Here is a 24089-nt window from a genome sequence, read left to right on the forward strand (position 1 = left end):
TGCACCATGCATGATAAATTAAAGTTCACAGACAATACGTTTATGACTATAATATTACTACATTGTACTACATCGTTTTATTGTTCTTGCTGTGTAATAGGCCTATTCAACTAACAACGTCCTACACTGGATTGTTTAGCCATTCTACCTTATCGTACCACACAGAAAACGAATTTATAAAATGTGTCTCTTTTTTAAGTTGTCCACAAACTGCTTGCCCACTTGCGATCCACTCACATAGAGCACACACGGCTTGCCCTGAGGCGTGTTAATGGACACAAACTGGTCTGCCCCTGCAACCAGACAAGATATAATCAATATCAGAACTTGCTGCTTATATAATTATATCTTCATACGCCCTTGATATAATAATAAGCAGCAAGTTCTGATATTATGTACGTACATTCCACATCGATAGAGTGCATGCTTGTAATTGTATTAGTAATTACAGTACTATAGAGCTATTTGAATTGTTAAGGGGTCGCTGATTGAACTCACCATGATAGACGGTGCTGGTCCACACATGCACCCACTCAGTGCCAGCTGGTAAGAACACCCTCACGAACGGTACAAGAGTAGTCGAATCAAAAGCCTGTAACACTGGTGCCACTAACAACTCTGTACCGAGCATGAACTGATATTTTAGCTCCTCCGACATCTCAAACACTTTAGGGTTGCTAGGAAATACGAGCATCATATGCCTAGCAACTGGCCATCCCTTCTCGAAGGCCTCGTCCATGAGTTGCTGACGGTAGAAGCTCCAGCTCTGGAAGACAACGGCCATTTTGAAGAAGTGTTGGAGAGTGTCGTTGTCAGAGTTGAACTGCCAGTTTTTCTCTGGTAGGGTACCGAGGTGGGAGCGATACATCGTGGTGAAGGCAGCCAACTCACACCAGCGGATGAACAACTCCTTGGTCCGAACATATCTACAAGTATATGATTAAGTATTACTTTGCAGTGATTGGCTAACTAGATCTAGCGAATACAGTTTGCACATACCCCGGTAGATATAACATAATTATTAGCTAACTTAGCCTCTCCAGCATTTCTATACCCTAAAACAACAATATTCTCCACTCCCTCACTTGAATGGTGCCTGGTCAATGGCAGTGTAGCCTCCAATATCAGAATGAGTACTGGTATAGCCAGAGAGCCCTCCAGTCAGCATCCCTATCACCACGGTACCAAGCCCATCAAACGAGTCCCATAATACCATCTGATCCCCCAGCCAAAACCCACGGGTTACATTTGGGCTCCCCATGTAACCACTACGCATGAAGAAGATGACATCGTCGGAATTACAAAGAGTTTCGTCATTGTTTAGAAATTGACTGGCTCGTTCGATGGCTTCAGAATTAATGCCCGCCCATAGGAAAGGATAGAGGGAGTGGTACACTGGGCCGGGGACATCATAGGAAATTTTGTAGTTCAGGGGCAAGCTCTCACCAAAGTCACACATCCACCCACACACTCCAGTCTCAAGCATGTTCTGAGAGAGAGAGACAAGCGATCATTTTCAGTTATAGTATACAACCATGCAACGGTACACGACACAAACATGGAAACAGAGTTATGTAGCTCAAATCTGTCCAACAAAAATGTACTGTGTTGTGATTACTTAAAGCCACAGACAACAAGGGTGCTTTCATAGGTACCTTGATAATGATGTTTATCATCCACTCATAGGCCGGCCCCGGTGGTGAGAGGTCTGCCATACAGCTGTTGCCATAGCCCGACCAAACGCTCCCATCCTCCAGTTTAATAAAGTAGTCGTTCTTGAGTCCCTCTTCCAAGTAGTTGTGTGTGAAGGGGGTCCCTCTCTGAGTGACGTTGCTGAACAGAGGGTTGATGTAAGTGAGAGTGCGAATACCCTTCGAGAGGAGGTCACCTATCAACTCGGTCCACTTGGGATAGTGGCTACTGTCAACCTGCGAGAATAGCACCTGACTTTAGACCAGGGTTCTTGAAACTAGCTTAAAATTGTACATGTACAGTATAGAATTTGTTAGAATGGCTGCTGACTCACCTCCCAGTTCCACCACAGTCCAGTTCTCGGGAGATCTTTCGGACCACTAAACACTCTCTGTCCCGTCCAGTCCTGCAGCCACACCCCCACTACGTCACTAAGGTTACCCCACTGGGTCTCCACCTGTGCCAGTGTCTTGTATACTGCATCTGTACCACCCTGCAGTCCCAGGACTGCCCCCTGACCCACCCACTTGGGGAGGGGCTTCAGTCGACCCACCGAAGGTACAGACGTGTACGTTGTGAGCAGATCGAGAATGGACTTGCCTGTACAGTGATGAGATGTGTTGCTAAAATAAACCAAATACCATTTTTGTAGCTACTTGTAACCGAATGTCTATAGTAACTCGTTTTGGCAGCAACCATATAACACTAACACTACAATCTACGTTACATTGTCAATCAGAGAATAATGCATAAACTGTATTAATGTGCATCTCATCCCAGGGTCAATAAAGCGCAATCAATTGAGTACAACTGAACAGACAGTTTTGTTTACATCCCTTACCAGTTATTATTTGCCCTGTTATTGCATGGCCAGTGAGTTCTATCGTAACAGTGTCGTTGACCGTCAGATCGAACACTGTGTAGTCGAGGGAGGTGAGCATCAGACCGTGACTATGACTTGTCACATACTGGGGCACGTACGTGTAGGTGGTGTGCCAGGACCCACCTGTACTCGAGTGACACATAATTTTAATACGCAATTCAATTCCTCCTAAAGCCTTAAAAAAAGAGGTGAATACAGGCTGACAACTAACTACGATAATATTATAAGCTAATTTTGAAAGAGCTTTCAAAGAGCTACAATAATTAATTTCAAATTCAAATTCAATTTATGGGGCACTCAAGGTTAGCTACCGAACACTTCAATTTTTATAACAATTAACATAACGTAACGTACCTGCTCCTGGTGACAGGGTGTCCAGAATGGTGGTGAATGGTTCCAGTCCCCGGCCCACCCCCTGCTCAGACAGGAACACAGGGAGTCTCCGCCCCTTCATATTAAACACAGAATACTGGACCCCAAAGCCATAGAACTGCTCGTCCTCCTCACACGCATACGATAGCCTGATCTGATTATAGTAGTCATTTTTTGTCATGGTAACAGAGAAAAATAACGAATTGTCATTTATTTCTCCAAGCTGAACAACGAAACCCACTTTACCGCACAACATCCCCTGAAGATAAACAGCTGGTGGCGAATCAGAGCTCTTAACTTCGGCAATCACTGCTTCTGAACAGACTGCCTCAGGGGGTGCATCCGAGAAGATAAAGTTGCCACCTATTTGCAATACCGAGTCGTTTACTTTAGCAGCTGTGATAAATTTATTGCTGCTCTTTGGAGAGCTCCAAACAGGTTGGTCTTCTCCAGTAGGAGTCACAGTGAGGGTTGGCAGGTTGGTCGGGTCGAAATGAATGACAAAGTGGCCAGTTTTAAAGCTGGCTGGGGCTGGGTCCTCAGAAAGTGTGGGAGCAATCCAGATAGATAGGAACAGCAAGAGCAACTTCCAATCCATTTTCTAGGCTATATCTATAGCATGCAGGCATGTGGGAGACAAACAGTGACCTGCTTATTTATAGTATCAGGAGCCATAAATATTTATGGGCTCCTGATATAATATAATTATAATATACATGTATGTTGTGCAGTGAATATCATTAAAATCAGCCCATGCAAATTAATACATGTACAGGTATTATATCATTAAAATCAGCCCATGCAATTAATACTATTAATTTGCATAGGCTGATTTTAATGATATTCACAGCACAACAGATGATTTTTACATGTAGAGGGTGGGTGCCTAACAAGCAGCATTATATTAGATTACATGCATGAGAAATGACTACACAAATTATATATCACTTAATAGCACGCAACTTGAGTCCACACATGCACTCAGTCCTCCAGCAGAGATTCCTTGAGTCGTACAGATCTGAGGAGTGGAAGTTTCCTTGTCCTTGAAGTGGTGCATGCATGAGCGCAGTGCTGCATACAGTATTAATTGGTATTTGTTTCATGTTTATTGTTTTAATTGGTATTTGTTTCATGTGGTTACATGCAGGACTCTGAACTGAGTGAGTATGATGATGATGACTCTGAAAATGGAGGATGACGGGGAAACTCCTAATAAGGAATTATTGTTCATTTTGTGTTATTAATTATTAGATTTTCTCCACTTTAGATGACTGTTGAGTTACCCAAGAGGAAAGCTAAGCAGGTATTTTGTGTATGGTGTGGTTTTGTCTAATTATCAACAGCTGCTGTTTATTTTGCAGGGGATAAAGACTCCGCCACAACCATGCAGGTTGGTGGTGTACACTGTCATTGTGTGCAATCGTCTTTGTCTTCCATGTTATTACCACACAGCTGTCGCCATTGTATTATATGCATTATAAGCCTTTGATTGTGTGTCTCTCCTTATAGGGCCCAGCCAGAAAGATGCCACCATAGATGACGACCATAGATGACGACTGGCGTACAAATTTAGAGACTTTTTTTTAAACATTTTATTGTTGTGCAATCAAAATGCTCTACACATGTCATGTGATAACCCACAGCTTGACCGAAAATTGGCTGATGTAACGATACCTAGCAGGAGCTCATTTATTATTATATATAGCGTCCATGTCATTTATTCATGTACAGACCAGGTATAGTTTAAGTAATTCCTACAACAATGTAGTAATTCAAAGTTCTAATGTTTCGTATATAATAATAATCATGCCAACCATAAATAAGAATTATGGTTATCTTACTTCAGACCAGCTTCACCCCTAGTCTGGGGGCCAGACCTTTTCTCAGAGGGGGGAGAGGGAAGAGAGAAAGAGATCCTACATGTAGCTCTCTTGATTTTGCCCCCGAGCTATTAGGTCTGGCCCCCAGACTACTTCACCCCCTCCCTGCAAACTGTTCCCTCGAGCTGGTCCAGTCAGAGGGATTATGCCACCATGCATGATAAAGTTCACAGACAATAATATTATATTTATGACTATATAAACAAAAGCATTTCACACAGATTATAAAATGTGTCTCTTTTTTAAGTTCTCCACAAACTGCTTGCCCACTTGTGATCCACTCACATAGAGCACACACGGCTTGCCCTGAGGCGTGCCAATGGACACAAACTGGTCTGCCCCTGGATAATAATAAGCAGCAAGTTCTGAAAATTATGTACATGTACGTACATTCCAGATCGATAGAGTGCATGCTTGTAACTTGTATTAAATCAATAATTACGTACTATATAGCTATTTGATTGATTAAACTCACCATGATAGACGGTGCTGGTCCACACATGCACCCACTCAGTGCCAGCTGGTAGGAACACCCTCACGAACGGTACAAGACCCGTCGGATCAAAAGCCTGTAGCACTGGTGCCACTAACAACTCTGTACCGAGCATGAACTGATATTTTAGCTCCTCTGACATATCAAACACTTTAGGGTTGCTAGGGAATACGAGCATCATATGCCTAGCAACTGGCCATCCCTTCTCGGAGGCCTCGTCCATGAGTTGCTGACGGTAGAAGCCCCAGCTCTGGAAGACAACAGCCATTTTGAAAAAGTGTTGGAGAGTGTCGTTGTCGGAGTTGAACTGCCAGTTCTCCTCTGGTAGAGTACCAAGGTGGGAGCGATAGATAGTGGTGAAGGCAGCCAACTCACACCAGCGGATGAACAACTCCTTGGTCCGAACATACCTACAGGTATTAAAAATGATGATCAAGTCATTTAAGTACCATTTTGTAGTGATTGGCCAACTAGCAACTAACATACAGTTTGCACATAGATCATAGATCTTAGCCTTCTACCCTCAAACAACACTGTCTCACTCCCTCACTTGAATGGTGCCTGGTCAATGGCAGTGTAGCCTCCAATATCAGAATGAGTACTGGAATAGCCAGAGAGCCCTCCAGTCAGCATCCCTATCACCACGGTACCAAGCCCGTCAAACGAGTCCCATAATACCATCTGATCCCCCAACCAAAATCCACGGCTTGACTTTGGGCTCTGAGTGTTACCACTACGCATGAAGAAGATGACATCGTCGGAATTGCAAAGAGTTTTATCATTGTTTAGAAATTTACTGGCTTGTTCAATGACTTCAGAATTAAGGTCTGCCCATAGGGAAGGATAGAGGGAGTGGTACTGTGGGCCGGGGATATTTAAGTCGGTGGAAGGTTTGTAGTTCAGGGGCACGCTCTCACCAAAGTCACACACCCACCCACACACTCCAGTCTCAAGCATGTTCTGTGAGAGGGTCACTTTCAGTTTCAGTAAATGTCATCCAATCAACGGTACAAAACACACAAGCATAGAAACTGAGTACCTATAATTATATGTAGCTCAAATCTTTCCAACAAAAATACTTTACTGTCATGCCATGTGATTAAAGCCACAGATAACAAGAGTGTTCTCATAGGTACGTACCTTGGTAATGATGTTTATCATCCAATCAAATACCTTCTCCTGTGATAAGTCTGCCATGCAGCTGTTGCCATAGCCCGACCAAACGCTCCCATCCTCCAGTTTAATAAAGTAGTCGTTCTTGAGCCCCTCTTCCAAGTAGTTGTGTGTGAAGGGGGTCCCTCTCTGAGTGACGTTGCTGAACAGAGGGTTGATGTAAGTGAGAGTGCGAATACCCTTCGAGAGGAGGTCACCTATCAACTCGGTCCACTTGGGATAGTGGCTACTGTCAACCTGCGAGAATAGAGATATCTAAATAAATAATGCACCTGACTTTAGACCGGGGTTCTTGAAACTAGCTTGAAATTGTACATGTACATGTACATGTACAGTATAGAATATGGCTGCTGACTCACCTCCCAGTTCCACCACAGTCCAGTTCTCGGGAGATCTTTCGGACCACTAAACACCCTCTGTCCCGTCCAGTCCTGCAGCCACACCCCCACCACGTCACTAAGGTTACCCCACTGGGACTCCACTTGTGCCAACGTCTTGTGTACTGCATCTGTGCCACCCTGTAGTCCCAGGACCGCCCCCTGACCCACCCACTGGGGGAGGGGCTTCAGTCGACCCACCACAGAGGTGTACGTTGTGAGCAGATCGAGAATGGACTTGCCTGTATAGTTATGAGAAGCGTGTTGCTAAAATAAAGCAAAGACCACTTTTGCAGCTGCTGTAAAAATGTCTAACTACTCTTATAGCAGCAACCAGAGGAGGTACGACACGCGTGCCTCGATTAGGCTAATTGCCTCTGCAATAAGCTTGAGCGTTACGCCTCGATTATCCGCCCACGCTCAACGTTATTGCAGAGGCAATTAGTCTAATCGAGGCATGCATGTCATACCTCCTCTGGGCAGCAACCATAAAACTAACACATACAATCTACGTTCCATCATCAAATTATATCTATCAGAGAGAATCATGCCGTATTACTAGAATATTTTGCGGGTGAAAAACCTTTGCGAATAAGCCATCACCAGAACATTTGACCCTTTGCGATCTAACTATTGCGTTCTGGCAAGGATCGTGTGTATTTACTAGGTTTTGCAGATTTTATTGTTGCGAATTGATCAACCATCGCAAAGTTCGCAAATGTTTGATGCTTGCAAAACATTCTAGTAATATGGTAGACTGTACCAATGTGTATCTCATCCCAGAGTCAATGGAGTGCAATTAATCTCGTAACATTTATTAATAGTATACAACAGTCAATAACGGTTACCAGTTATTATTTGCCCCTGTATTCCATGGCCAGTGAGCTCTATGGTAACAGTGTCGTTGACCGTCAGATCGAACACTGTGTAGTCGAGGGAGGTGAGCATCAGACCGTGACTATGACTTGTCACATACTGAGGTACGTACGTATAGGTGGTGTACCAGGACCCACCTGCACTCGAGTAACACACGATTTAATGCACGTTCAATTCATCCTAAAGCCTTAGAAGAAAAGAGGTGAATACAGGCTGACGAGTAATTAAGTATGTCATTTCAAAGAGCTACAAAATGCAGAATAGTAGAAATCAGACTTGATTTATGGAGCTCAAGGATAGCTACCAAACACTTCATTTTACAACAATACAACAATTAACATAACGTAACGTACCTGCTCCTGGTGATAGGGTGTCTAGAATGGTGGTGAATGGTTCCAGTCCCCGGCCCACCCCCTGCTCAGACAGGAACACAGGGAGTCTCCGCCCCTTCATATTAAACACAGAATACTGGACCCCAAAGCCATAGAACTGCTCGTCCTCCTCACATGCATACGATAGTCTGATCTGATTAAAGTAGTCATTTTCTGTCAAGGTAACAGAGAAAAATAACAAATTGTCCTCCATTCCTTTAAACTGAACAATGAAACCCACTTTATCGCACAACATCCCCTGAAGATAAACAGAGTCATTGTTCCCAACTTTGGTGATCACTGCTTCCAAACAGACGACCTCAGGGGGTGCATCCGAGAAGATAAAGTTGCCACCTATTTGCAATACCGAGTCGTTTACTTTAGCAGCTGTGATAAAGTTATTGCTGCTCTTTGGAGAGCTCCAAACAGGTTGCTCTTCTCCACTCTGAGTCACAGTGATGATTGGCAGGTTGCTCTGGTCGAAATGAATGACAAAGTTGCCAGTTTTGAGGCTGACTGGGGCTGGGTCCTCTGCAAATGTGGGAGCAATCCAGGTGTATAGGAACAGCAAGAGCAACTTCCAATCCATTTTCTAGTCTAGCAGGCATGTGGAGACCACAGTGACCTTTGTCTGCTCATTTATAGTATATGGTCTACCCATACAGCTGATTTAATGATATTCACAGCACAACAGATGATAACAGATGATTTTACACGTAGAGGGTGGGTGCCTAACAAGCAGCATTATTAGAAATGAGAAATGACCACACAAATTATATATCAGTTGATAGTTAATAACACGCAACTTTAGTCCACACATGCACTCAGTCCTCCAGCAGAGATTCCCTGAGTCGGTACAGATCTGAGGAGTGGAAGTTTCTATGTCCTTGAAGCTGGAGTATAGGGTTGGTGGTCAATGTCAGATCATATTCATCCAACATGGTCACTTCGGTTGTTGTCACTTTTGGTGTTATCGAATGAAATTTTGTTTTTTTCTTCCACGTGTTTATTGCATCTGAAACTTTCTGAAAACATCCACTCGCAAACACAATATGATAGATTAGAATGCAACTTGCAACAATCATAACACTCCCAACAAATATAATGTCCAGAATTTCATTCTGAAAAACAACTGTTTTAAAACGATTGGTACGAAACGTGAGCACAAATAGTTCAGATCCAACATACAGGTTGATATTCATTAGAAAAAATAAATCAATCAGGTTCAATAGTTTATTCTTGAATGGAGCCACAAGAGCTTCAGTGACCGTTAGCAACAGAAGCAAAACAAAGTGTAGGAATAACACAAGAGAGAAGTACTTAGCTGAAAGGGTGATGGTGAGGACTGTTAAAATCTCAATAAAAAATAGCCTAAAACCTATCCAAAATCGGAACTTGTCTTTGAACGGAGCTGAGTGGGCATCAATGACAGGCTTCAAGTAGACGTTCAACCTTCCTGCCCTCAGGCCGCAGAAATATGTTAGTACAAGAGTGAATTGGTAGGTTAAAACAAGGATTCCAAATAATACAGAGAGTAAAATTAAGAAAACATGCCAACCACGAAAGTACAATACAGAGCCGTCGAAAAACCAGACAACACGACGAGATGGGTTATCAGAGGAATATGTTTGCAGAATTGCAGGCACGAGAATCAGTGTGATTGTGCGAATTAGTTTAGCAAACGAAAGGTATACTAGAGTAACAAGCACTCTCACACACGCATTGTTTCCGAACACCTTTTGTAGTCTGCTTGAGTGTTGTGTTGCCACAATGATGATTATAACTAGTAGCCATATGTACAATGGAAACACAAACTGCAGTCCAATCTTTACTAGATCATCCATACCGTCGTAGAAACAAACTGGGAAGCCAAGATCGAGATTCAGCAGTGAAATGAAGACGACAATGAGGCGGGTCGTAGAGTTTCCCACAGTGGTGAGTGTAGTTTCCATCAACTGAGCATAGAACACAAGCCCGTTGATTGTTCCACCAGTTATAGTAATGTTGAATAGGAACAACGCCATTATCAGGAGAACACCAGCCACAGCGTACATGAGAATGGTGAAGAGATAGTAGTTACTGCATTCTCCACAATCTGTCGTACCAAACATTGCACTCAGGCCCTCGGCACAGACCCCACACAGCACCCCCGTCCTTCCCCCCTGGCAAATTGAGGCCGGATCGGAAATATTCACATATTCACCAAACTTAAAATCACAGTACCCATAGGGACACGTAGCCACAATGGCCGCCTGCTCAGATCCACCCTCAGATACCAGACCTATCCACTCCATCTGACGTCTTTGTATTAGCCTAGAAGTTATATTGCACATCACTCCGTTCATTTGGTACAGCTCGTTGCAGTCGCACATTCCCGTGGTATTGGAGAGAACAAACCCTGGAGGACAAGGAAGGATGTGGATGGATATTGACATAGTTGTGCTGGAGAAACTATTCTGCAAAATTAGATCAAGTTTCACAGTTACATTCTCACTGCCAATAATAGTGTACTCCACCCTCTCACACATCCCGCTATTAAACACTTTAAATATATGCTTCTCTTTGTTATCAAAACAAACACCAATGTCAGGTGGAAGCCTGGTTACCATGACACCATCGACTGGCTGATTTACTCCATCCACCGGGGACAAACTCAACGGAAATACCAGTCCCGGTAAAACCTCTATACTAGTCGTGTTTAAACACTCGAAAATGTCACTAGATTCGTTACAGAAGCACAATTTCACAGGTGTGGATCGAAACTCATCAAAGTAGGAGACTGTCTTGTTTGCATACTTGAAATCGAATAACGAACTGTACACGGCCTCTACTTCATTATAAGGCAGCTGAATAATTGAATCACGAAATCCCCCACAATTGTATAGTGGTCCACCATACAGAGATCTTCCGATCGTTGCTTCATTGTCTATAAAGGTTACATTGAGGTCAAATTCACTCAAATCTTCTTTGCTGTCAGTAACAAGGGCATTATTGAAAAGTAAGTCTCTTGTGAGTATCTGCACCACACACTGTAAACTCCTGGCAGGCTCGATATATATTGCCCCACCGTTATCTTGAGCTTTGTTATTACAAAAGAGGGCATCCACCTTCTCACTCAGGAACAAATAGGAGCCATCGTTCAAGGATAGTGCTGCTCCTGACAACGCTCTGTTGTCTCGAAATATCAGAGTTCCAAAGAGGTATACATCCGTATTGAATGCTTTAATTGCACTGTTTTGGTTGTTTTGAAAAATACTCGGATTGTCTTTTGTACCGTTTATGTACACTCCACCAAGATTGATGACTATAGCAGTCCCTGCTGTGCCAGGTTGTTCTTCTGTACGTTGACTAGGCTCAATACAGATTTGATCTAGATGCAGGTACAGCAAAGGCCTGTAGAAATAGGCGGACTTCTCACTTACAGCAAGAATGCAATCGCAGTCTTCATCGGCTTTGTTTTTGTTCCCAATAAAGGAAACATTTCGAAATACGATTGTAATTGAAGAAATGTTCTGAGGGCTACTGGAAATCCATACGGCAGCTCCATCAGATGATGTATGGTCCGCCAATACCGTGTCTTTGATCAAAATATCGTACTCGTTCGTCACTAGATTGTGAAGCTTTGATAACTGGTTCAAACGTACAAATGAGAATACCAGCAAGATTTGTATTCCAGCTCCCCTACTGAATGCATTCAATAAAGAATTGTTTCGGATTAAGCAACCTTGAAATTTGATCAGTGAGCGATTAATTGTGTTCCTCTGTAAGATTTTCACACCAGCACCAATACTTCCGAGATTATCAGTAATGTTTGAATTCATCACATTAACTTGAACATTGAAGAAAAGCTGTAGTGTGACAACAGAAAGACCTCCAGCCCCTCCCAGAGGAAATGGCTCCAGTTTGCTATCTTCTACGAATGAGCGAAGATTATTTGCGTTTATCAAGTCATTGGGATACAAGTTTGTGTTGTTAGCAAACACAGAGTTTTGAATAGTCACAAAGTGGTCAACAACAGGCGTAGCTGCAGTGACATTCTGATCACCTGATGTATTATTCGGGTCCTGATAATCTTCATCAACAAAATAGACCATCATTCCACCACCAGACTGAGCAAAACCATCTGACACCGTTATGTTCCGATCACCGTTATTATTGGTATTAGAATGGTGTATAGTTAATCGGTCAAACACTGAATTACCAAACACATTGACACTAAGAATAGCATAGCCCCAATAGTTCACAACCTCAATATTCTCTAAACTCACATTCCAGCAACTGTTGAGTAAGATTACAGCTTGAAGAGAGGGGCCGCTGTATATTAGAGGAACTCCGTTGATTGTGTAAGATTCGTTTGTTATTACTCCACCACAGCCAACAAATACAACATCTTTTATAATCAGTCCCAAGATATTCCGAAACCCAAATCCTGTGCGAACATTAGCATCACCTGATCCCGATCCCGTGCACTCTACAGTAGCTGGCCCAATAATTGAGACGTTGACTAAGTCTCTGACCAAACAAAATTTACCTGGCTGTATTGGGTATGTAATGTTTCTAAGATTGAGGGTGATATCCGAGGAGAGGGTATTGTTGCCACAGAGATACGTCTTAAGTTCCTCTACACTGTTGACGTCGACATTGTTTGCTTGAGCTTGAGAGCTAGCTAGAACTAGCAAAAAAAGTAAAACTAAATCAATCTTCGTGATCATGGCTAGCTCTATTATTATCGATATCGCATTGACGAGCACATGACACATGACAGATCTACTACTATAGTCTATGGTACAATATACGACATGTAGATAACTAAATATGGCAATGAATGAGACAATATACTATAGTAAATTGTCTCATTCATTATAGACTCTATAACGTGAACCACAGGACCAAGCACTGCTTGAAGCAGTGAGCAAGCAATGATATTGCATGCATGCAATGCATGTGTATCAATACAGCAAAATTACAAATTATAAGTAGATCTACACAGGCACCTACCAGCTATAACTCACTTATCTGAACCACTCTCCAGCTCCATTGTTGATGTGTGGGAGGGTCTAGAAAGGTGTACTTTGCAGCAAAGGTCAATGGTTTTATGAATGCAGCATGGCATCTTTGGCTCGAGAAGAACAGGACGCCATGTCCATGCAACCTACACAGCAAGAGGTAAGCTCATAATAATACAGTACAATAAACCTATTAGTAGAGTTACATTTTTCACTACAGGTAGTCAACTGTGCCCTCCCCAGCTGGTACAAGGAGTTCTCGTCCATCACTTTCAAAAGGTATTCTAGCTGTAAAGTTCTTTAAGAAATGTCTAAATGTCCATTGCAGTGTATTTATTCCACTGAGTGGAGAATTTGTTAGCTTCTTGCTAAGCGACGGCTGTGTGTTACCTGAAGGGTGAGCTAGATCTCTACTTTTATCAGAAAATCTATAAATGCGATAGATTCTACCTTATTAATGTCTGCTTTCTAATTGCCAGGTGCTTTCTACCGGCGATGGATGTTTGTGGAGGAGATTCTAGCTCTGATGAAGTGAGTTATTAGCTGATCCACTACAATCAATACACAATAAGGTCCACTGATGAATCGTTTTGCAGGCAGATGATTGGAACGAAGGAGACAGTAATCAACAAACTAAGCAAGTAAGTAATACACGTAAAATTACAATACAATATACATTTGTTAACTAGCTAAAACTAACAGCTTTTCGTTATCATTACTTCCACACTACTATGTTGCTGTTCTGTAGCGCTTCACACTAACACTCACTTTGACAGTTTAACAAACAATTTCTAATCCAGGCTCCAGCATTCCTAGACATAGTGCAGAGCATCACTGAAGGGATCAAAGCTCTCGGTGGTGAGGTGCTACCAAAGCTCAACTGGAGCGCTCCAAGAGTGAGTCAATAGGAGCTACGACCTGGTATTGTAATAGCTGAGTGTGTGTGTGTGTGTGTGTGTGTGTGTGTGTGTGTGTGTGTGTGTGTGTGTGTGTGTGTGTGTGTGTGTGTGTGTGTGTGTGTGTGTGTGTGTGTGTGTGTGTGTGTGTGTGTGTGTGTGTGTGTGTGTGTGTGTGTGTGTGTGTGTGTGTGTGTGTGTGTGTGTGTGTGTGTGTGTGTGTGTGTGTGTGTGTGTGTGTGTGTGTGTGTGTGTGTGTGTGTGTGTGTGTGTGTGTGTGTGTGTGTGTGTGTGTGTGTGTGTGTGTGTGTGTGTGTGTGTGTGTGTGTGTGTGTGTGTGTGTGTGTGTGTGTGTGTGTGTGTGTGTGTGTGTGTGTGTGTGTGTGTGTGTGTGTGTGCGAGGTTGTGTGTGAGGTGTGAGGGTGGTGTGTGTTGGTTATTCTACTGTAGGATGCTGTGTGGGTGGTACCTAGCAACAGCCTGAGGTGTACTTGTGCAGCCGAAGTGATCCTGTTATTAAAGAGTTCGAACTTTATCACTCACGATCTAACCAGAGTGTAAGGGAATGTTGCAATTGAATACAATTAAACTATTGTTTTTCAGGTTTGAATACTGTCTCCCTAGTGCTACTAAACTGCCATTCCAGTATCAGCTGTGCCTAAGAAAATCAGAGAATATACGTCCTTCAGCTGAATTCAGATGCTTTGTACTGTCTCATACGCTAATAGGTACACTGCCCAATGTCAGAGTGATTTATAGTGAAGCATGCCTCTCCCTTTAGGCATCTGTCAGCGAAACCACACTGCCTGCTATAAGAATCTGTTGGAAATGAGAGATACCTTAAGAGCTGAGATCATTTCTTTCTTTGATGAAATCAAGGGGAAATTTCCTAATGACAATTGTAAGTTTTGTACAGTATTAGCTCTGATTATTGTATGAATCTTTCAATGCACAGATGTGTTTGATATATGCCGTATCCAGGAGGTGAGTCGCCACCTCTCCCTATTGCTTCATGAACATCCTAATTCTCTCAGAATAGTTACTGGCTTGTTGACTTCAATCCTTACTGCTCCATGACCGACCCTCTTCTGTTCAGTTGGGAGGAGCTAACGTCTGGAGCAGTGACTGCAATGGCGGCCCAAGAGCAGCTCCCTGTTCTGAGGCTAGTGGATGGTGTGAGCATTCAACCCTCTGATCTACAGACACACAGACTGCCACAAGACATTATTGACCTCACCAGTGGCGAGGATATTCACAAGTTTGCAGATATCTTTCTTAAAGTAACTAAAATAATTATTATCATGCTGTGTAGTACGTTAATTGGTTTATATAATGTACATATACACCACATGCAGGGTAGTCTACTAGGACAAGACTCTGACAGTAACAGTGACTGAACATTAATTTTCATAATTATTTTCATCAGAACAATATTCATATACCGGTATTCAGCCATCACAATAAACTCTGTTGTTCACGTTGTCAAGGGTGAATCTGAATGTGAAAGTAAAAACTGAGCACAACATCAACCTAGGGCACACTCAACAAACAAACAAGAATCAATCGATCATAAATCAGTAATCTCCTCAAAAATGCCTGGGTAAGTCTTCCATATTTTCCTGACTAGTTCATGGTCAGGTGTACCCTCTGCGTTCTCCTCTTTGGCTATTCTGTTGAGACTGGTCACTATGTCGTGCTGTCGGTGTTTGTGCTCAGAGTAGTCGGTCGTTGCTACTATTCGAAACAACAGCTCCAAGTAGTGTACCCTCGGCTGTGTGTGTGTGTATAGGGGAGGGGGTGTTATCAGTATACCAGATAGTTATGTAATAGATCCCACTTTTCATTGGCTAGCTAACTAGACCTACATGTAGCAACAATATCATTTGTATCCTCAAGCAATCCATACCGAAAACTACTCATAAACACACTCAAGTGGGATCTAGTTATGTGCTAACTAATTTCAATAGCTATTTAAGAGTAGTGTGTCTACATTATGGTAGGAGTCGTAAACTACAAACCTTACCTCATCTTCTGGGCCAAAGTCAGCGAGTTGCCTGGAGACAATATCAATGAGGACCATAAGGTCAGTGGTATAGAAGAGTCCTGACGTGTCCGTGTGAGAGAACAGGTCGAGCAGGAACTTGGTCATAGAGTCTGGACAGCACGGGGTGGAGATTGCCACTGGGTCCTCTGTAAGGGAAGGGGAGGGGTATACTTTACGAAGGTGAACACTCACTTGTAGGTACAGTGAATGCTATTTTCAGAATAGTTAAGGTAGTAGCACATGTATGGTTATAATACCTCCTCTGTTGACGAGGAACATGAGCTTCTCACTAAAGTTCCGAGGGTTAGAGCATTTTCGGATCGCCTTCATCACCAGGTTAGTCGATGGATCTGCAGACAGAGTGAACACAACAGCATGACAAAAATTCCAAACTCGAGCAATGAGCACTCAAAATAAGTAGTAACTCCCACACACCTGGAAAATGCTGATTGAAGGCTAGTATCACATTGAGGAAGGCATCAGAGACCCTCTCGTCCTCGTCCTCTGGCAGGGGGTGCTCTATGGTGTCCAGCAGGAACAGTATATACTCCTCACTCCACTGGTCTGAAATGTCAGATAGTCAAAATGATATAATTGTATATTCATGATATATTCATAATTATGATACCAGGAACTCTTGATGATACCATTCGAAAGGTCTCTTTCATAAAATTGTTGAAATTGGATCCACACAATTTAAGAGCTGAAAGAGATTGATTATAAACGGGTATATCTTTCGTTGGTCCAATTTCCAATTTTTAAATATCTGAAAGCTGAAAGATACTTTTTGAATGATGCTAAAATTTGGTAGGGGCCATAATTTGCCAGTTTTTGGCCTTGGAACATAGGCGCAGCTATAATCCATGGTATGTCACATGGTCCAGTGCACACAGAATGTTACTATTGTCATGTGATAATGCTGCAACTATAACTCCTGCAGCTAGTAGCTCACCATAGACGGGCAGTGGCACGGCCTCCCCAGTAGAGAAGATCATGGTAGAGACAGTACACGAGTAGAGGGTCTTCTGGATCTCTGTGGGGGGCGTTGGACAATTTGACTAATTACCCCCAGTAGGGGACACCTACACTTGATCACAGTGTATGCATACTCTATTACATAATACGCATTTGCTTAGCATAAGGTTTCATTATTAGGAGTACAAATTGCCCAAGACTTGGGTCTCCTAATTCACCCACACATTATCACACAATCTGCCCTATAGAGTCTACACTGACTGTAAACAGAGATCATTATTACACAATATCCACTCACGCTTCAGGTCCTGCTGTATGTCCCTGCCCAGTTCGTTGGGGAGTACAGAGGAGAGGAGAACGGCCACCACCGTCTGGTCCAGTCCACACAACATCCCAAACACCTTGAGCAGGAGCAGCCGGATACAGATACGGGGCTCCTACAGGGAGGGGGGGGGGGGGGGTAATGTAGCGCAACTACGTACATATAGGTCTGTAATGTCTAACTACAAATTCTTAACGGTGTTCTATACATTTTAACACATTACTCAAAAGGGTTACCATTTGGTAGTAGGTAATGAGAGTGAGTACATTCTCGTACTTGTCCTCCTCCACAGCTGCTTTAGACACGTCAGGATTAGCATCACACTGCAGTGAAGGGGATTAAGCACGGTCATTGAGTGTACAATACAATAATAAGTGAGCACACAATGTGTACACATACCGTCTATTGTTGTCACCCTATAGGTATATATAGTAGTATACTAGTAGCTAGTGTGACTAGTATAACACAGCCCCTAAAAGTTGTGTTAGCAGGCCACCTTTATTACAGCCACTGTTGGTTTGCCCCAGGATAAAAAACAGATTTCGCTATACAAAGAAAAAACAAATGTGGCTAGCAAACATACACACTAAGTAGAACCAGCATACATTCACACACCCATGCAGCAGTACGCAGACTCCCCCTCTTACCAGTAGCTGTAGAAGCTCTTCCATGATGTCCACGATGGCTTGCTGATCGTCATGTACTGCCCACCCTCGTTGCTGCGAGTCGTTCTTGCACTCTGTGATCTCAAAAAAGATGTCTCTCAGTCTCACCAGGTCAGAGCTGGCCTCCGCCTTCCTTGTCGCAGATGGAGACTTCTCAACCTATGTAGAAAATGTGAACCATGGGATTAGTAGCAAAATCAATATTGGTGCTGATGTACAGTACGTACTTATAGTGTATAAGCATAGATATATGGTATAAGTGTGGGAAGTCAATTCCATTAGGACCCTTCAAAACTGGGGGACCCCACATGGCTTTGAACACATGCATTAGAGGACACTGACAGACACACACCTGAGATTCCTGCACTGCTGTCATAAGACCATCCACCATCTCAGCACACACGGGCACCTTCTCCTTCAAGAACTCCAGCACACCAGTCACAGCGAGGAGAGTCTTACGATAGCTAACAGCCGTGCGTTCCCTAATATTCTCTACCAACTCTGCTCCGTCAGTCTTGGGGAAGCTTTTGGGCAGCTCTATCCTCGGTTGAATGACATTCTCTTTAGAGGAGCTACGTGAGCGAGAGTAGCGAGGGCTACCATTTGATGAACCGCTATTTGTTCGTCTTCGAGAGTCCAGTGTTCTAGAGCCTCGGGAGCTAACAGAGAGGGAACGTGAGCGAGGTGGGGAGGAGGTGCTTGCGGCCTGAGGCAATGGGCTCCCCGTGTGGATGTTGTCAGAATATCGCCGGCTGGAAGGGGGGGTCAGGCTAGAGCTAGGGCTAAACGTGGAAGAGCTCTGGAGGTCAGCTTCTTTGAATCCACTCTTTTGCGGGCTTGATGGATGTACGGGGGGCTTGCTCGCCGATACTGGGTTGTCCCTGGAGAGAGAGTCTCTTCTGTTGGGAGGAGCAGGGGCTGATCTTCGTGGTAGCGAGTCAAAGCGATGCTTGAATTCCTCCGAGTCATTCACTGTGTTAGTTACTTGAAGACTGTACCGGTTGTCCTTGGTATTGTTTATCTGTGAGCTCTTATCTCTCTTCGCCACCTGATCCGTTTCACTTTTTGTGGGAGTTTTTGTGGGGTTGCTAGGAGGAGGCGGAGCTTGCCTCTTTGCCCGCAGTGGTGATCCTGACGATGCGTTCTTTTTGACACTTTTTGGACTTGAGCTCGGGGACCTGGCCGGCTGAGCAAGGGTTTTGATGGGAGATGAGGGTACGTTGTTGTGCTTCAGGGAGTCAACGTAAGACTGACGATGGGCGACCAGTTTACTGTGCATGGGAATAGAAAATATTGGTGAAATCATCCCCATTCCTACAAAGAGTCTGGGAACGCTTCCCCCTTCCTCTCCCAATGGAATAGATCAGTGAAATCAAAAGAGTTAGGGAATTATGATAGAGAAATGAGAATAACACTTTCTTCCCCCAATCCCCACTCCCCACCACACACACAACACACAACACACTTTAGAAGGGCCCTCATTTCCCCGGTGTAGCTGCCTCCATTGGTTGCAGCTGTGTCGTGGATCCTCTGAATCTGAGTATCAATGGAGAGTAGAACAGCCTCCTGCTCCTAAAGCAATGTGAAAGCTAATCACTACAAATTAAAAACAAACAACGTGCAATTAACTAACATCTACAGATCGACACATCATAGTAATTATGTTAAATGCTTTAATAAAGATACAGCTCAACGACAAGCCACAACTAGATGATGTGAATACCGTATAGCGGGTAATTTTCGTGGGGTAAAATTTTCGCGGGCAAGCTAACCTCCACGAAATTTTAACGTAGGCGTGGCTTACTGGAACGTAGGAATGCAGTGCAGCCACAAGATTAAACGAAATTTTACTCACGAAAACCACCGTTTTTTGACTTGAACGAATACACAAAAATTACCCGCTATATGGTATGTTATAACTCACGGAAGGTGTGCCGTTGCTGTGGGGGGTGGGACTAACAGAACTGTCTACTCTCTTCTCGTCAGCTGTTTCCAGTTTGTCTATGTAGTTGACTGGTACCAGCCCCTGCTTGCCAGAGACAGTCTTCAAGGTCCACCATGACACGTCCGTCTTGTCAAGCAGGGTAAGCTGAGGGGGGGGGGGGATATCCACAGTAAGTTACCCCATTGTATGCTGCTGTATACCTCTTGATGATCAGGTATGTGTACACTCAATTACACAGCAATCGATAATAAAATATATTGAGAGGATGGTTATTGTTTTGTTAATCAATGGCTGCTTTGTCCCAAGAGAACCCCAAATAAGAAGTGTTAGGGCTCACCCCACTGTTGTTTCTTATCAGCTCTTGCCTATACAAGTGTAAGAGCTAGTCACTACATAACTCTGTCTACAGTAGTGGAGTCACAATGATTGGGGCATGAGACTCCCACATGCACTAGTACACAAGTAAGGCAGTATATTACCCAGTATTACAGCTCACAACTTCATTTGGAATGCTCACAAGACAATAGAAACCCGACATAATTATACTAATAATAAACAAAATGGGTATAGAGGTAAATGCCTTGGGTCTTCAGCAGTACACAAAGTAGCGCTAAGCTTATTATAACTTCCCCAGGAGGGCATGGAATCTTACCAAATACGACACGACCCTATTATTGCCACATAGCATTGATGGAGAGTGGTTGATAAAGAGCTGCAATTATGAGCACTAACAGTTTGGAATGATAACAGAGGAAACAAAGTAACTCAATCCACTAACTCTATTATCGGCAGACACTAGAATGCACAGATGCCAACATTAGTTTAACAATTTAATATAATAACGAACAGATTTGCCACCCTTCAGATATCGTAAGGCTTACAGATCTACAACCATTATCCTAGAGGAACAAGACAATAGACAAGACTTCTCCTATAAGTTTCACAAAAGGTTTGCAACAGGTACTCCTACACAGAGGAATCTATGAGCTTGTCACTAACAAGCTGGGGACAAGCATTTTGAGTGAACTCAGTAATTGAAAGCAGCTTATCAAGCAACTAATACTTCAAAGGTGGTCCATTTTAAGACATACCATCGTAAAATTATTTGTCATGTTAAATGATCCATGATCTGAGGCATCCCTGGCGTCCTAGTGCCTCGTCAGTCAATTCATGATCTAGCTGTGATCATGCATCTGATCTAGCCCTCGGGGGTAAAATAATATCTCCCACACTCCTCACACTCCCCACACGCCCTCCTCACACATCACACACACCCTCCACACACGCCCTCACCGTCTCTCCCTGTTTGAAGCTGAGCTGGGTGGCGTTCTGTGCCGTGTAATCATAGAGGGTAGTGTATGAGCTCTTCTTGACAGAACTGCCTATGGATTGCATGTAGCCCACAGCCTGGAGGAGAGGGCTATTATGGTAACTGTAACAATGACATTCGATAAGGGTGTAAGCTTAGCTCTAATAATTCATGATCTCAGAGATACACTGGGATATAATTACAAATGCTACCATGCTGGGCTAAGTAAACAGAGTGGGGGGTAGGCCATCCAGGGCGTGTGATCACCACACACCCTAACCACTGGTAGAGTAAGCATCTTATGGTATAAACACATGACGGCTTTGCAAGCTAGCTGGGTGATGAGTAGCTACACACACCCAGTAGAGTAAACTAGATACTGTACAGCGGGTAAATTTCGAGGGTAATTTTCGTGGAATATCAAATAGCAGCCTTTTTGCAGCATGCATGCGATATTAAATTCGTGGTTATAAATGTTCACAATATGTGCTTAATCCACGAAAACCACAAACATTTATACCCTCGAAATATACCCGCTATACGACATACTGTAGATCCTGTACACTATACACAGCACTAAACTCACCTCTAAATAGGCAACAGGTGCTAGGCCAATGTCTCCACTCATGGATCGCACCATCCACCAGTCATTGTTGGTCTTCCTCACCAAGGAGAACTGGTCAGCTGTCTTGAAGGACAGCATACCGTCTCCACTGGCAACAAAGTCATACTTGGCCTTGTACTGCTGCCCAGCCATCTCAAGTTAGTCTAGTAACTTACTCTAGCTTACTCTAGCAGTGTTTCAGTACAGTGCAGTGCAGTGAACAGCTAGCTCGATATTCACCAACAGTCTCTCTCTATGTACGTTTAAACTCTCCGTCAATTTTGTAATAATTGCCACGCCTCTAATTAGTGTGGAATTTACTGTGAGGGATTTACCCGGTACCCGATCTCAAGAGGGATTTTCCCTACCATAAACGCCCACTTCATGGCTGGAGACCCCTTCATGTTCACTGACATGACAGAGCTAGAGGATAATTACGCCTAATTGATTAAGAGAATGTCTAGTGAACCAGCAGAAAAGAAAACCAAAATGCCTCTAACTTTGGCCTACTGGAAGATAAGAGGGGTAAGTAAGGACCAGTGTTTTAAACTAGTGAGATCATGCTTGTCCCCATGCACAGCTTGCTCAGCCTATTCGACTGCTTCTCAAGTACAATGAACTGGAGTTTGACAACGTGATGTATCAGCAAGGAGATGGTAGGACAATGGCTATTGTTGCTGTCAATTCAGCAGTGCTTTATTTGCAGCTCCCGATTATTCAAGAGAAGGCTGGCTTAGTGTTAAATTTACACTTGGATTGGACTTTCCAAATGTGAGTGGAGACCGTATAGCATATTTACAACATTTCGCGTTTTTCGAGGGCAGAGCAGTTAACGCCAAAATTAAAACTGAGATAAACTCCCATGCACTGGTATTTCACATGCAAAGCTATTGGTGGGTGTGGTTTCCTGGAGCCAAATAGCAAATGTTTTGCACCAGCGAAAATTTCCCGCTATACGGTATATCATAATTATGTGGTAATGATCTTTGCATTTTGTGTTTAGCTGCCGTACATGATTGATGGAGACACGAAGATCACTCAGAGCAATGCGGTAGGCAGTACCCTATCACTATCAACCGCTATACACAATGACCTTTACAGATCTTGCGTCATGTTGCCCGGAAGTTCGACTTGTGTAAGTTATGCAATTTTCTGTTTTTTTTTTATAACATGTCATTGTTTTATTCGGTAGGTGGTAATACTGAGACTGAGATGGCCATGGTAGACATGCTGGAAAACCAGGTACTATTATATGATCATGACGTATGTCATGTGATACAGTCGGCTAACAGTGTATTTTGTGCAGGCAATGGACTTTAGAAATGGCTTCACCCGTGTCTGCTATAACTCCAACTATGTAAGCTCGTGGTTATACACACAAACAGGAGTACACAGTATAGTGTACACAAACTTCTTATCAGCTACAGTACTCAGTCTACTCTCTCTATCAACTTTGTCTGTCCTAACCACCTATAATTATATTGACTGTAGGAGTCCTTGAAAGAAGACTACATCAAGGCTGCAAAGGACAAAATAAAGGCATTCTCAACCTTTCTTGGAGGAAAGAAATGGTTCATTGGAGACAAGGTATGTTCACACAACTACATGTACGTGTAGTGTGTGGACATTTTAATCCACATTTATGTGTACATGTATATAGCTCACTTTTGTGGACTTTGTTCTCTACGAGCTGTTGGATCAACATCGAATGTTTGAGCCCTCCCTCTTTGCTGAGCTTCCTAATTTGAAGGTCAGTTAGATGCATATCCACTAGCTAGCTGAATGTTGCTACCCAATGACTAATCTGTTATATATACACACGTTCATAGGAATTTTTGGACAAGTTTGAGGTAAGGGTGCATCCATTTATCCTAGTGTATATACAATATTATTGTCAACTCCCCTTCCCCAGGCACTGCCTCCCATCAAGGCGTACATGGAGTCTGCAGAGTTTATTCGCTATCCAGTCAACAACAATACAGCCTCCTGGGGAGGAAAATAGAGACAGACGTTGCAATAAGAACACTAAGAACTTTGTGTAATACACATGCATTGTTTTTCTAACGATGATAATTATAGTAAACTTTTCATCAAGCCAATTGGGAACAGGTTTACAATTTCCGCAATACTGCCACAAAATTACATATTTACTGATCATATAGAGAGCTAGAGTAAGGTGTTAGTGCATGCATAGATTGAGTAGCTT

At 43.2% G+C, this 24089-nt stretch overlaps 6 protein-coding genes and 1 long non-coding RNA gene across 7 annotated transcripts; 3 read left to right on the forward strand and 4 right to left on the reverse strand.

The window, feature by feature from the left end:
* Nucleotides 1-24: 24 nt before the first annotated feature.
* Nucleotides 25-3645, reverse strand: LOC135346369 (sulfoquinovosidase-like). The gene is made up of 7 exons (XM_064543965.1): nucleotides 2930-3645; nucleotides 2534-2698; nucleotides 2027-2292; nucleotides 1656-1928; nucleotides 1086-1489; nucleotides 499-926; nucleotides 25-293 (listed from the first exon to the last, which is right to left on the reverse strand). Exons 1-7 carry the CDS (start codon nucleotides 3543-3545, stop codon nucleotides 175-177), a joined length of 2271 nt encoding a protein of 756 aa, XP_064400035.1. The 5' UTR covers nucleotides 3546-3645; the 3' UTR covers nucleotides 25-174.
* LOC135346381 (uncharacterized) lies at nucleotides 3253-4711 on the forward strand. The gene is made up of 4 exons (XR_010398036.1): nucleotides 3253-3385; nucleotides 4095-4250; nucleotides 4309-4337; nucleotides 4457-4711. It is a non-coding gene; the product is annotated as an uncharacterized LOC135346381 (long non-coding RNA).
* A 288-nt stretch (nucleotides 4712-4999) lies between these two features.
* LOC135346370 (sulfoquinovosidase-like) lies at nucleotides 5000-8849 on the reverse strand. Its single transcript, XM_064543966.1, has 7 exons — nucleotides 8100-8849; nucleotides 7719-7883; nucleotides 6853-7112; nucleotides 6461-6730; nucleotides 5871-6280; nucleotides 5303-5730; nucleotides 5000-5168 (listed from the first exon to the last, which is right to left on the reverse strand). The coding sequence occupies exons 1-7, from the start codon at nucleotides 8704-8706 to the stop codon at nucleotides 5050-5052; spliced, it is 2259 nt and encodes a 752-aa protein (XP_064400036.1). The 5' UTR covers nucleotides 8707-8849; the 3' UTR covers nucleotides 5000-5049.
* On the reverse strand, nucleotides 8842-13211 carry LOC135346428 (uncharacterized; the record flags this gene model as incomplete). Its single annotated transcript, XM_064544045.1, has 2 exons — nucleotides 8842-12789; nucleotides 13130-13211. Coding segments are annotated over 2 exons (3930 nt in total), but the record flags the coding sequence as incomplete, so codon positions are not given.
* On the forward strand, nucleotides 13083-15501 carry LOC135346376 (cell division cycle protein 123 homolog). Its single transcript, XM_064543973.1, has 12 exons — nucleotides 13083-13283; nucleotides 13344-13402; nucleotides 13452-13520; nucleotides 13603-13654; nucleotides 13720-13764; nucleotides 13924-14019; nucleotides 14470-14576; nucleotides 14623-14747; nucleotides 14801-14920; nucleotides 14975-15003; nucleotides 15054-15299; nucleotides 15375-15501. The coding sequence occupies exons 1-12, from the start codon at nucleotides 13224-13226 to the stop codon at nucleotides 15414-15416; spliced, it is 1050 nt and encodes a 349-aa protein (XP_064400043.1). The 5' UTR covers nucleotides 13083-13223; the 3' UTR covers nucleotides 15417-15501.
* On the reverse strand, nucleotides 15467-22179 carry LOC135346368 (NCK-interacting protein with SH3 domain-like). The gene is made up of 13 exons (XM_064543964.1): nucleotides 21866-22179; nucleotides 21264-21377; nucleotides 19950-20114; nucleotides 19491-19597; nucleotides 18378-19296; nucleotides 18008-18184; nucleotides 17597-17683; nucleotides 17337-17475; nucleotides 17016-17096; nucleotides 16499-16627; nucleotides 16321-16413; nucleotides 16043-16209; nucleotides 15467-15790 (listed from the first exon to the last, which is right to left on the reverse strand). Exons 1-13 carry the CDS (start codon nucleotides 22034-22036, stop codon nucleotides 15587-15589), a joined length of 2553 nt encoding a protein of 850 aa, XP_064400034.1. The 5' UTR covers nucleotides 22037-22179; the 3' UTR covers nucleotides 15467-15586.
* A 61-nt stretch (nucleotides 22180-22240) lies between these two features.
* LOC135346379 (glutathione S-transferase Mu 4-like) lies at nucleotides 22241-23973 on the forward strand. The gene is made up of 11 exons (XM_064543976.1): nucleotides 22241-22408; nucleotides 22464-22539; nucleotides 22590-22654; nucleotides 22887-22934; nucleotides 22985-23018; nucleotides 23076-23125; nucleotides 23190-23240; nucleotides 23375-23470; nucleotides 23544-23633; nucleotides 23713-23733; nucleotides 23796-23973. The coding sequence occupies exons 1-11, from the start codon at nucleotides 22340-22342 to the stop codon at nucleotides 23883-23885; spliced, it is 690 nt and encodes a 229-aa protein (XP_064400046.1). The 5' UTR covers nucleotides 22241-22339; the 3' UTR covers nucleotides 23886-23973.
* The last annotated feature ends 116 nt before the right edge of the window (nucleotides 23974-24089 follow it).

The sequence above is a fragment of the Halichondria panicea genome, chromosome 13 (assembly GCF_963675165.1).
Source record: "Halichondria panicea chromosome 13, odHalPani1.1, whole genome shotgun sequence".
Classification (NCBI taxonomy): Eukaryota; Metazoa; Porifera; class Demospongiae; order Suberitida; family Halichondriidae; genus Halichondria; species Halichondria panicea.

Excerpts from the sequence above, each read along its gene's own strand:
- LOC135346379 (XM_064543976.1), top strand. The coding sequence starts at position 22,340 with ATGTCTAGTGAACCAGCAGAAAAGAAAACCAAAATGCCTCTAACTTTG. Across the intron at positions 23,241-23,374 it reads TCTGCTATAACTCCAACTAT|GAGTCCTTGAAAGAAGACTA; the intron begins GTAAGCTCGTGG and ends TATTGACTGTAG. Across the intron at positions 23,471-23,543 it reads AATGGTTCATTGGAGACAAG|CTCACTTTTGTGGACTTTGT; the intron begins GTATGTTCACAC and ends ACATGTATATAG.
- LOC135346368 (XM_064543964.1), bottom strand. The coding sequence starts at position 22,036 with ATGGCTGGGCAGCAGTACAAGGCCAAGTATGACTTTGTTGCCAGTGGA. Across the intron at positions 19,598-19,949 it reads ACAGCAACGGCACACCTTCC|GAGCAGGAGGCTGTTCTACT; the intron begins GTGAGTTATAAC and ends ACATTGCTTTAG. Across the intron at positions 17,476-17,596 it reads TCATTACCTACTACCAAATG|GAGCCCCGTATCTGTATCCG; the intron begins GTAACCCTTTTG and ends CCCTCCCTGTAG.
- LOC135346370 (XM_064543966.1), bottom strand. The coding sequence starts at position 8,706 with ATGGATTGGAAGTTGCTCTTGCTGTTCCTATACACCTGGATTGCTCCC. Across the intron at positions 7,884-8,099 it reads CACCCTATCACCAGGAGCAG|GTGGGTCCTGGTACACCACC; the intron begins GTACGTTACGTT and ends ACTCGAGTGCAG. Across the intron at positions 6,731-6,852 it reads GACTGTGGTGGAACTGGGAG|GTTGACAGTAGCCACTATCC; the intron begins GTGAGTCAGCAG and ends CTATTCTCGCAG.
- LOC135346369 (XM_064543965.1), bottom strand. The coding sequence starts at position 3,545 with ATGGATTGGAAGTTGCTCTTGCTGTTCCTATCTATCTGGATTGCTCCC. Across the intron at positions 2,699-2,929 it reads CACCCTGTCACCAGGAGCAG|GTGGGTCCTGGCACACCACC; the intron begins GTACGTTACGTT and ends ACTCGAGTACAG. Across the intron at positions 1,929-2,026 it reads GACTGTGGTGGAACTGGGAG|GTTGACAGTAGCCACTATCC; the intron begins GTGAGTCAGCAG and ends CTATTCTCGCAG.
- LOC135346376 (XM_064543973.1), top strand. The coding sequence starts at position 13,224 with ATGGCATCTTTGGCTCGAGAAGAACAGGACGCCATGTCCATGCAACCT. Across the intron at positions 14,748-14,800 it reads ACTGTCTCATACGCTAATAG|GCATCTGTCAGCGAAACCAC; the intron begins GTACACTGCCCA and ends CTCTCCCTTTAG. Across the intron at positions 14,921-14,974 it reads GAAATTTCCTAATGACAATT|ATGTGTTTGATATATGCCGT; the intron begins GTAAGTTTTGTA and ends TTCAATGCACAG.